This window comes from Phoenix dactylifera, chromosome 2 (assembly GCF_051530095.1).
Source record: "Phoenix dactylifera cultivar Ajwa chromosome 2, Ajwa_hap1_PhDact_Kaust_v1.1, whole genome shotgun sequence".
In the NCBI taxonomy this organism is placed as follows: domain Eukaryota; kingdom Viridiplantae; phylum Streptophyta; class Magnoliopsida; order Arecales; family Arecaceae; genus Phoenix; species Phoenix dactylifera.
The window spans coordinates 2,460,626-2,473,094 of NC_143191.1; the positions used below are offsets into that span (position 1 = coordinate 2,460,626).

At 35.9% G+C, this 12,469-nt stretch overlaps 1 protein-coding gene across 14 annotated transcripts in view; it reads left to right on the forward strand.

Annotated features, from left to right (window-relative positions):
- Window positions 1-12,469, forward strand: part of MAD1 (mitotic checkpoint family protein) — a 33,061-nt gene that overhangs the window by 12,307 nt on the left and 8,285 nt on the right. For 4 of the 14 annotated variants that reach the window (XR_016399079.1, XM_008804709.6, XM_089928644.1 and 1 more), the window contains exons 11-16: window positions 898-1,060; window positions 2,976-3,063; window positions 3,154-3,223; window positions 5,117-5,245; window positions 5,337-5,375; window positions 9,374-9,487. Coding sequence is in view for 6 of the 14 variants with exons in the window: in XM_008804709.6 (XP_008802931.4) it covers window positions 898-1,060; window positions 2,976-3,063; window positions 3,154-3,223; window positions 5,117-5,245; window positions 5,337-5,375; window positions 9,374-9,463 (579 nt within the window). In the remaining 8 variants the exon portion in view is untranslated. Of the gene's footprint in view, window positions 1-897; window positions 1,061-2,509; window positions 2,811-2,975; window positions 3,064-3,153; window positions 3,224-5,116; window positions 5,246-5,336; window positions 5,376-8,350; window positions 8,418-9,373; window positions 9,488-9,622; window positions 9,727-10,317; window positions 10,501-10,554; window positions 10,773-12,469 lie in introns of those variants that run through there. The other 10 variants (XR_016399080.1, XR_605566.6, XR_015974925.2 and 7 more) reach the window with 8 other exon arrangements.

Consider the following 12,469-nt stretch of genomic DNA (forward strand, 5'->3'; position numbering starts at 1 on the left):
ACAAATTTTATTACTATTACAAGTCCTGATCCAGGTGGATCACTTGAACCATTAGACGAACATGCTTATGTTGGGCATTTCAAGATTAGGTTGGGTTTTTGTGTTCAGCAAGTCAGACAGGCATGTAATTGTGGCACATTAAACTCAATTAACTCTATAGTGGAGTCAATAAGAGAAGTACTTCAAGGTCATTCTGATTCATTCTTCGATTGTGTGTGTGTGTGTTTTTTTTAGCAAATAAAGAGTTTTGACTAGTTTATATCTCATCAGCTGGTAGCCTGACAGAATTCGTTGCTGTTTGAAACGACAATGCATTGCTTTGAAAATTAGCCTACTGCCCATGTCCACCCATCTTCACGTGTTATACTTGTAGTGCCTTCCATTTTCAAAAAAAAAAAGAAAGATGAACCGTGCATGAATTACTCGTAGAATATGATGCAATTCATGGAGGGAACTTTGTCAAGAGGTTTTTTGGGGGGCAATTCAAGGAATTTTATGCTTGTTTATCTGCAAGAAGATACAATGAAACATGCTGATTCTCTTAACACATAATTTCTTCTAATTACTATGATAGGTTTGCATTCTTCTTTGTAATGCTGTTAAAACCAGCAGTTTTATGGGATTACGTTCCATTTTCTTGTCAAAGGCCTTCCAGATTCTTATAGCAACTTAGTTATTCCAACATTATTATAAGAATTTAGATACTGCCTACTAATATTTTCTTTGTATCTTTGTTAGCCTGGTTGATATTAGCCTATCTTGTTGATATATAAACAATCTTGATGATATGTAAACAATCTTGAAAGTTGAAACTGCATCTAGAAGTTGTACACATTTAGGTCTATACTTGTCCATAAAACATTATTCAGTAGGTTGGCAACTTGTTCTTTTTGACAGTTGGGTCATGGTGATTACTCTGCGGCGAACACTAAGGTATTGCGCATGGTGAATACTCTAGCAGTTGACAATGAAACAAAACAAACTATAGAAGCATTACAAGCTGAACTAAAGAAAACACGGGCAAAGCTGCAAGCTGTTGAAGAATTGAAGGGGCAGTCTGGTATGTATATCAACTTTAGTGGAGTGAGTAGCGATGATTAATATGAGCTTCTCCTTTTTGCTGTTGATGTTTTTGGGACTGCTCCTTGTAATATTTTAAGTATTGACTAATGGGTTTTCTGTTGCATCTTGCATCTGCACATTCATCCACGAAAATGCTTTATGGACTCCGTAGTCTTTTGCACCCTGTTTTCTGCAATATATTTTTGTCTTGCACCAATCAGTTATTAATAGATAATTAATATATGACTGGACATGCTGTAACATAGAATTGAATTATTTTTATCAAATCACTGTAAATTCCAAGCTACATGTTAAGTATGATTAGGAATACTGAAATTCCCATAAGTCTTAACTCATTTCTTTGGGGTTGGGTTTTGCTATTTCTTTCTGTTTCAGTATAATATCTAGATTTCTTTTTTATCCTGTCTTGTTCTAGTTGGTGTGGGAGTTGTTCCTTTCTGGGAGCCATTATTGCATGGTATTTCTTGGTAGCTCTAAACAACTTTTGCTTAATTTTCATCAGAATCAGTCTAAATTGCGGCAAGTTGGATATATTGCACATCTGAGTGGACCTGTGAAATTTTCCTCACGGAACCAGGGTAAAATTGGAGTGCATTGTTTGCGTGGAACATCTTAAAAGCAAAAATAGGCATGCACTAATATAACTTTTGTTGGGAACATGATTATTGAATATTGTATGTCCATCAAGACACTGGTTTTTGGCACATTTTTGACACTGGTCTCATGCCTTAGCCTTATTTGCTACCATGTAGGCAGCCATCGCCTATACTGCCCCAGACATATTTGGCAAGTCTTTATTTTTTTTCATTTTCACCGGAGAATCATCTTAACCCCTCCCCCTTCCTTTCTTGTTCTTGTCAGAAGGGAACATCTAAATCCAATTCTTCAAACTACCTCACATACTATCTCCTTGCGGTTTCAGAGGTAGATATCTAGAAATGTGATGGTCTACGTAATCAAGCAATATGAGTTTTAGGTTTGTTGGAATCTAGCAACATTGTTATTTATAGACATGTGTGCTTTGTTACATGGACTTGGGTTTGTGTGTTGGGTGCAATTGCATTTCCAAGCATTAGATCCTTTCAATATCTATAAATTTATTACGCAGCTGTGTCCAGGTGTCATACAAATTCCCCTGTTTAAGTGCTGGGTGCTGGTATTTTACGCTACATCGAAATACCTGAGGGACATAATCTGTGTGTATATTTATATGTTGAAGTTATATATTTAACATCCTTGCATGTGTGTATATGAGTTCACATACAAGATATCCAGTGTTCATTCCATAAGTATTAAACATGAAGCTTGGACTTTACCATGAGACAGCTGGAGTAGTTATTATCCATCTATTTGTCTCATTTGCCTCAAGTTGACAAATCCATGTATGAACTTTCAGTGTGTAATGCTGATATTGTTACATTGTCAGGACAAGCTTGATGCCAAGTTGATGTTTTGGAAGCATCTTTGGGAAGTGATGCTTAGAAAGAAATGATGGCAGACTGCCTGGTGGATTGTTAAAATTTTCACCTGGTCAATAGGACTGAAACTATCCATAGCATCACCAGTGTTTGTGAGTTAGAAGTTTTGATCATCTGGAGGGATAAATTTTTTTCCTGGCAATTCAATTCTTGAATGGGAGATTGCATGCTTATGTACTGAACCACTGATGACTTGCTAGAATACATCCCTCCGAGCTGTTAATTAAATTGGATTCGATAAAATGTTCAGTAATGATTTTGATCCTACTCTTTTCTGGACAATGAATTCTTTTCTGTTTCGAATTTATTGTTCTCATTTAATTGTGAGTTTTGTAGATTTTCATACAGTTCTGATGCAGGCATTGTATGCACAAATATTTGTCTAATAGATATGCCCCTTCAATTCCCTACCAGATGCTGGAAATGTAATAAATGTGGATATTTCTGAAAAGCTAGGACAGCTTAAAGGTCAAATTGCAATACTTGAGAAGCGTGAAGAAAGGTGAGCTGCAGATACATATCTTTGAATCTGCATAACTGCTTAAATGTTGCCATTATTTCTGTTATGCTTGTGCTTGTATGCATGAAACAGATACAAGGCAGTTTTTGCAGAAAGGATTTCAGTCTTCAGAAGGGCTTGCTGCTCACTTTTTGGTTACAAGGTAATGCTTATGCTGTTTAAACTATATCAGAGGATTGCAAAACTTCTTGTTTTTGCTTCTCTAGTCCATCTCAGTTTCATCATAGTTCTAAATGTGTCAAATCCAGAATCTGTCATTTGCACCTAATTCCTTCTAGTCATTGAGAATGATTTGCTCAACATGTCTTTCCATGGGGCAGCATCTCCAACACCATCAACATTTTCTCATTTTAAAGTGCATCTACTATCAATTCCACATTTATGTCTACAACAACCTCCAATTATTTTTGAGGAGAGATGATGTCCAACGTAACAGTAAAATAGCATAGTTGGTATCAAAGTTTGCAGTTTTGATACCAGTGTCGTATCAGTTATGTACGGGTATAGTACCGAACAGTACCATACTAACACTCAATATGCAGATGTATACCAGTTCTATACCAATACAGCATTTGTTTGCTTGTCTTGTCTTTTTTCTTTTTTTAAGAAGATTAAGGTTTATGGATGTTTAAATTATGATTTTAAAGGTATTTCATTGTTATTTATTGTCATATTGGTCAGAGACTGTATGATTGCTTAATGGTTGCAATTGGGATAATTAAACATAGATAATGCATACTTTTGATCTTGAAAGTACATATATCAAATTGATTTGAATTACGAAATACATATCGATGTTTGGTTCTTTGTGGAGTGTCTATTGTCGCTCGTAGGCTTCAGGATCTTGTTCATAGTCAGGGTGTTGGATATGACTCTAACCAAGATATTGTGCCCACCTTGCATCCAATTATTTGAGCCTCCTAGATAGCGAGCCTAATAATGATTCTGTCTGATAGTTGGCTTTCCTACTCCTTTCCGAACAAAGTGGCGGCAAAATATGACTCATAATTCAGTTGAGACTGTGGAGGGTAGTAGCTGCTCGAAACGATATTTTCAGGTCTAGGATGGTCAATATCATGAGTATGTCTTAATCACCACTTGTTTTTGAATTTTTTTCGAATTTGTTAGGTTCGATAGCCATAACATGCCCAAATTTAAATAAATTGTTGTCAAAGTAAGACAGCAAGCAGGAAAAATTATACAATCAACAAAAAATCATGATTTCTTCTTTAATATGTAGATTATCGTTACATCTCTAGCATATTTTTGAAATCATGCCAAAATATAGAACTTTGGCATGATTTTCCCTGATTTTACCAATTTTCAATCTATATTGGGCTTCAAAATGAAGAAAAAAAAAGAGAAGAATGAAGAAAAGGGTGGGGAGTATACTTGATTTTTTCTTGGATTTAGCCTGAAAATCGGCAAAAAAAAATCCCTCTTCCCTGAATTTTCCACCCTAAAACCATTGAAAAGAATGAAGAAAAGAGAGAAGGCCATCCTGATTTTTCATGAATTTAGCCTCAAAATCAGCAAAAGAATCCCTCTTCCTTGAATTTTCACCCTGAAACCACTGAAAAGAATGAAGAATAGAGAGGAGAAGGCCACGGGATGGTCTTCTCCCTCTCCCTTCTATTATTGGGGTGGTAAAGGCCTGAACCGCCTCGAACTGCTTCAATCTGTGCAGAACCAGGTGGTTCTGCTCGGTTCCTTTGGCAATGCAAATAGCTGAACTGACATGATACCGTGCCAATTCGGGTCAGTATACCCCAAACCGGGCAGTTCAGTTCAGTTGGTTGGAATCACTTGAAGATTTTGATTATTTTATTTTTCAGCTTTAATCAATCAAATTTTCCATACACAGTAGGTAAAGTCCTTACCTACTGTATACATTCATGAGTATGGAATAAAGTTCATACACATGCATGTATGCCATATATAACATATAAAACACTTAGTTTTTCTAATTCTATTGTTTATCTTTGCTGAAACACTTAGTTTTTCTAATTCTATTGTTGATCTTTGCTCCTGCTAGATTGTAATGGATGATCAGCAGCGACCTAATGGAATTCCGGTGACACGATTTACACTGCAATCTATATATGCACAAAGTGACGATGAAAAGCTTGAATTTGAGTATGAATCAGGAAATACAAACATTTTGGTAGGATTTCCTCTCGTTTGAGTGATCATTCTTGTTGCAATTATGTTGCATATCTCCTTTTTGATCTTAACATTGTCTTCTCTTGCTATAGGTTAACGAGTACTCTTCCCAGTCAGAAATATCCCATCAGGTGCTCTTTTTTTTGTTAAGTCGTAATATAGTATAGATTCGATAGTTATGGTTATGCAATATGCCTCTGAAAGATTATCAAGCAGTAGGTGATATTTACCTTTATTCATCTTTGCAAGGACAATTTTCCAATGCTCATAAAGAATTGGCAGAAAATCATTTGCGAAGCTGTTTAAAACTTTAAATGTTTTGACATAGATAACATAAAAGCCTTTTTGTATCCATTGTGCTTATGTGCTATTTCTTTGCCTTCTTTCCTATTAAGGGCTACTTTTTAGTAAAAGCGACCCTTAAATCTCCTCTCACAATTTTGACTCATGTTACCCTAGATCGTCCACCCTCTTTCCTTACCAAGGCTTGAGATCAGTTGCACCTGCCATTAGCAGCTGAACTGTCTCTTCAGTTGTATCAGTGCAACTCCTATGCTCTGCCAATCTACTGATTTTGTATCTTGCATCCTTGGTTTTTCTACAAATCCACCTCAACATTTTAATTTTTGTACCTAGACTCTTTATATTGCTGACTGATACATACAAAATTGTGGATTATATGCTATCTTTTAATAAATTTTCTTATATCATTTAAATTCATTGAATAATCCCACACCACCTCAAGTGTTGACTCATTCTTCATGAGCTAACTTTTCTTGGCGTCAGTTTGGCCACTTGCGTCCTTTCTCATGAAAAATGTATTCCATATGTGTCTTGCAAGTTATCTTTTTTCAGAACGCATGTAACTGAAAATCTGGTTTTAGTACTTCATACATATATGAAGGTGTGAATATGGTTTGAGGACAACTCTTGGTGCTGGCCTACTGCGGTTATTAATTTACCTGTTTCATCATAGCTGCTCCTAAGACATAGTTGTTCCTCGTTATCTGGTCTGGTATACTCTCTTAATTAATCGTTGCTGCTTAACGCTGTTTGTATATGCCAAATTTTGATGTATTTTCTCTATGACAACAGCAGTACATGTCTTCTTTATCTTTATTCTAAACCTCTCCCATCTATATGAGTCAGAATAAGTTCTTCATGCTTGATGATTTTGGGAGAAAACCAAATTAATTCTTGAAGACTATTGCCACTTTTCTTATTTTGTATAAATTCCAATGAAGGAAATGAAGTAATGAACTTGTTGTTTTTTTTATGTGGTATAACCTACCATTCCTGTCAAGTAGTACGTCTGGAGTCAGTTTGATGGATGCTTATTATTATCATTATTACCCAATTCTTGTATAAAGTAAAACTCTTGTTCATTATAGTTTGACAAACTTGTACCTGTGCATATGCATGCAATACATGTTTTGTCTGCTTATAAAAATAATATTATTTATTTTTATGCCACAAAAATGCCCGAGTTATTACATATATCATGATCGATATAGAAATCGATTGAGTCATCTGTTCCTTTACCCAAGAAAAAGTATTTCTATTTTGCATGTCCAATCATTGATCCCGGAAATCATGATTTGTCCCATTTACTGGGAGCTAGCTTTGTGAATCCTTCGTATGAGTTGATTATTCTCTTGGTTTCTTTACTACAATAACAATCCTTCACAAATTCTTCCTGTCATTGATTTGTACTTATTTCTTTCATTATAATTTAATGTGCACCCACCTCTAACTCTAAACCTCACAGTGTTCGTTTTTGTGCATTATCACCTTTGAGAACAATCGAACAATAGAACTTTGGTTACCTCATCTCTGCCTTTTAGTGGGATCTATTTCATAATTTTCATTACAAAGAAAAGGCCGTCTGCTAACCTACAACCTTCTAATAATCTGTCCGGTCTCTGACATTTATGAAAATGATACCTGACTTTTCAAATTTTGGGCCACCTATTGATATAAGTTAGTCTAAACTAGGTTAAGATTAGTTATTTTTTATTTTTGAGTTTTTTAACTAATATGCTATGTCTGTTCATACTAAGTCTTCTGGTTGTTGGGTGCAAATAATATTCTCTTTCAATACTTGTACTAATCATTAGGGCTAATTTTGTAGTGGGTTTTTAATTTATTTTGAGTAGGATTAATCCTTACAAGTCCTATTTTAAACCTAGGTTGGGTTGGGATTGTTTCTATTTTCTGGTATCATGATTTGAATTAGCTTTGATGGCTTTATATGATGTTGGATTTTATACAAATAGAAATTCCAATACTATTGGAAAATCTTTGGTTGTTTTAGTAAAGTAAATTATCTTAAGGTTGTTGAGTTATATGTTGATTAAAAGTCCTATTCTGAGTGATCTTGTGTAAATTAGAGTCCTAGGGTCATTTTAAGCAAATTGGAATTATTTTTCTTATTAGAAATTTTATTTTATGATGTTTGAGTGTCTCCAGTATGGGTCTATGGGCAGTGATGAATTTTATATTATTTATAAGTTACAATTTCTTTTGTCTCCATGCTTTTCCATTTTAACACTTCTTCTTTGTCTTCTCTTTCTTTGCCTTCCTTTACCTTCTTTCAGGCTATGTTGATCACTGTAAAATTAGAATGTTTTGATTTGTCCAGATTTGGAATTGTTTGAGCATATGTCTGTTTTATTTGCTGCCCTAACTCTAAAGGTCTATATCAATAATGAATGTAATCTAAGAAGAAACTCGAAAATCCATGCAGTTTTACCTTTTTTCCCTGTTCTGAACCTGTTTGGTCTAATCATATGTTGATCTTCTTGGTCTAATCCTGGCCAATCACAAGCAATTCCTGGTATTTTCTTCATGTACCATTAGCACCATTTTCACAACACTAAGAGCTGCCCTGATGATCGTTGCCGCCACTAGAACACTGCCCAAACCAGCATATATTACTTTGTACATCAAGCAACCTGACCTCTTTCATTCTCAGTCTATAACAATTGTGGGATGCTTCTAGAAGGTTGTGCATTCAGCCTATATATACTGCTGGATCATGTCATTTTAGATGTCTAAATATGTTGGAACATAATAATGAAGTTTTCCTAAAGTGTACTTGGAACAGGTCTTGGAATATTGATGGATGATGGAAGCATTGTACTGATCAGTTCAAAATAATAAGAAATTTTAAGGTATCAAAGTTTGTGAGCCTACATTACTAAGATGAAAACACCTAAAACACCTATTTTCCAAGCAAACGAATTGTTCTTAGACTGAAATATGAGATCTGATCTGATGTTGCTTTGATTTTGCCGTGTATTGCATTCATGTTGCAGTTCTCTTCCAAAAGATCACAAATTATCACCAAACTCTTTAAGATGTACTATATACTCATGCTAGGCCATTTTTAAGTTATCACCTATTTGTTGCTTTTGCAATTTCAGTTTGATCTTGGTTAACAAGGGCTAAAATCTCGATAAGGAATATGAATTGTATCCTATTGTTACGGGTTCAAGTAGGTCAAGTAATTTGGATCATGCCAGAACTAATTTTTCACTTGAACTGAACTTGTACTTATTCATTGTGTCTGTCCAAACCTATGCCAAATAACTTCACCTACACTCTGTATTGTTCTCATAAACTCGCGACTGCAACAAACATAAATAGTTTAATTACCAGACATAGTTCAGAGCATCAAGTTTGGTTGTGAAATTCTGATTTAACCAGATGTTGACTGAAAATTGGGCCTAATTGTTGAATGAGTAGCTAATAAAGAAACATATTTGGATCAAATATGGCATACAAGTTACACTGGACTTGACATAGCCTCCACTGGTGCCCATAACTTAGTCAAAAGTTCTCGTATATGAAGGGATATGCCCTTAACCTGAATCTTTGTGCAATGTGAATCCATTTGTCAGAGTATATGCTCTGGAATTGATGTGTGGTGACAAATGATATACTAAACTCATGCAAGTTCTTAAGGTTGTTGGTTATGTTTATGGTTTACTAAGGCTTTTTGTTTGTGGCAATATTCTGCCTTGAAAATGGTCACAAGTGATATACTGTGATTTAAGATGCATTTGAGCATGGAGTCATAATGCTGAAATGTAAGTCTACCTACTAAGCTTAAGTGTTACTGTTACAGATTGAGATATTTATAAAGAAGATGAATTCCATACCTGCCTTTACTGCTAATTTAACTATGGAGTCGTTCAACAAGCGCACCTTAAGTTAAAGACCCATTCACCAGAAAGCAATGGTATGCAAAGTTTACTATTCTGCTTTTCATTATGTTTCATGTAGAAAAGGATAAACATTTTGGTGATGCATTTTATGGTCTTCTGCATTGATGTTGTCATCTGAATATGACGTTTCATTAATATATGATTTCCAGGCTCAGGCAAGTTGCTCGGTGAGAGATGTAAATTTTTATGATGGCAAATTGTATGTCATTTATTTCCACAGACTGAGGATAAAGTAATCGGTTCATTTTCTAATGTTAGTATTGTTTCAAAATTAATCTTTCTTTTTTAGACACTTGTTCAAAATTAATGAATGTGAGCCTGAATTCTTGATATCTTAGAACAAGGAAGAATAGAGTGAAACGAAAGTTTCTCCTCTCTCTCTCATATATTTTCTGCTGAGCTATGAGCCTTTTCTATCACAAGTGCTCTCATTCATATCTACAATAGTATTTTGAGTATTTAGTGTAGTTTTTAGACCATCCTCTACTTGTTCCACCTGTTCATCTTAGATATTCTTACATTTCATATCATCTTGTTACTTTGGGTTGTTGTGTTTGTTAATATGAAAAAATAGACAGTTGAAAAAAGAATATCAGAATCATATGGCACTCTTTTTAGGCATCTCTAGATTGATGGACTAAGTATTATTGAATATTTCCCATTATCCCCAGTTCTTTTAGGGTTATTAGATTTTTGCTTGAATATTCACCTTTTGTTTTCAATTGGTAATAATTCAGTTGAATAGCTTTTATGGACAATAATTTTAGTTCTGTTTGTCCTAAGATACATAATCACTAGTGTTGTATTATTTTGTAATTCTGACTATTTTTCCTTTTTTCCCTAGTTATCAGTATAGGAAGCATGTTTGGAAATCAATGCAGAAGGTTGGGTGACACATAATAGTGTCCCTATTATATTTCTAAACAAACATCCCTGTTTAGGGAGTTAAAAAAGGGATGTATCTGTAATAATGGCCATTACACATTTCATTAAAGTGATAATTCAGGGTGACATTCTCTTTGTGGCATATCTCTTTTTTTTTTTTTGTTTTCTTGACCTTATGAGTTCAATTTCTCAACAGGGGAATGTTCTCTTTGGAATGACTCATCAGGCAAATTGCATGTGTCGCAATTCTAGGGATGAGTAAACAGCCAACTTCAGTCACAAAAACATTCATATGTAAAGGAAGAATCTGACAAATGGAAATCAAGCAGAGCTTTCTTAGAATGTAGTTTGTGAGTTGAATTTTGGCATGCTATGATCAGCAAGCTTCAATGTAGTCAATTTCTCTTCCCTCAATGTCGTGTTGTTGTGATTTTTGATGTTTAAGGCTAGAAGACTTGTAAGCAAGGACGACGGAACCATCCGGAACCGTCCGGTTCGGGTCATACCAAGTCGTACTGGTAGCGGACTGGGACGGTTCAAGCAAGCAAAATAAGAAATCGACGATGGAGGGAAAGAGGGAGAAGAAAAGAGAGGAAGAGAGAGAGGGAGGGGGAAAGAGATGCCGAGAGAGGGAGAGAAAGGGGGCTCAGAATCCCTCCTCTCCTCTGGTCGTCCGCAGGGGCCCTTGGGTGGAGCCTCTATTTCAAACAAACAGGGGCTCGATCCCGTTCTTTTTATATATTTTTTTGTTTCTTTAAGTGAAGTCGGCACAAGGCGAATGATCGGAGGAGAAGATGAGGACTTCTGAGCCTCCTCTATCCCTCCCCTGGCATCTCTCTCTCTCCACCACTCTCTCCCTCTCTCTCCCCCCTCCAAGCCTCTGTTTCATTCAAAACATGGCTTGGGGCTTCAGACGACCGGAGGAGAGGAGTGCTTTCGAGCCTGTTGCCCAAGGTGACAACCCAAGAGGGGGGGTGAATTGGGTTTTCTAAAAATTATGTTCCCTAATTTTTACTTTGAATTGAATGCAGCGGAATAATAAGATGTTATTTACTTAAGTTCTAGGCAATTACATGTAAAGTAGTGGAAGATTAAGCTAGAGCAATTATAATCTATGAGAATGGTAAGGATGGAGTGGAAGCTAAGCAAGTTCTAAACAATCACTTATAAATCAATAGAAAACAAAGCTAGAGATATTACACAATCAAGTATGAATGTAAAACATGAAACACAAGAGATAAGGCATTGCAAACACAAAGATGTATAGTGGTTCGGTGTACCCCAGCACCTACATCCACTCCCCAAGTCCTTTTGGGAATTTCACTATAATTCCTCAGATTACAGCCGGTTGTTTTACAAGCTCACAACCTAACTTGTTTTCACGAGATCACAACGAACTCGGTCGGTTTTCACAGGCTCACCGACTAGAACCAATCCGATTGTTTTCATGGGCTTACAATCCAACCCAGTTGGTTTTCCCAAAGGCTCTCCAACCACAACCTTACAACGATTGTTTTCCGGGTTCACAATCAACCCAGTTGATTTTTCCAAAGGCTCACCAACCACAACCTTACAATGTTGGTTTTATACTTGGCTCACCAACAAACTTTAACCCCTTGATTCAATTTCCTGATTGAATCAAGTTACAAGATATTAGAACAAGAGTTTAAAAGAAATCAAAGCTTCTTAAACAAGCAAATATAACAATATAAACAAATAGAGTAAAGAGAAGCCCTCAAACAAGTTTTGTAGATGAGGAAACTCGGCTTCTTCTTTACTTGACCCTCTTCTGATTTCGCACGAGGTAGAGGATCACTGAGGCAGCACACAGTTGGAGAGAAAGCTTTGGGATTCACTCGGATGCTCTTCTTCTCTCACTTTTGCTTTGAATGACCCTTTTGTGCTTTTGGGAGGTTTCTCTTGAAATCTCTTTGAAAACTCTTCCCTCCACTTCCTTAACTTCTTTCCTAGCTTTCCCCTTGATTTTATAGCTTTGGATGGCGTGGGAATAAAAATCTAGCCGTTAGAGACAAAAATAGAGTCGTTGGAGTCAAGAAAAAACTAGCCGTTATGCCTCCCAGCGTGCTCGAGTCGACTCGGCTGAAGCAGGA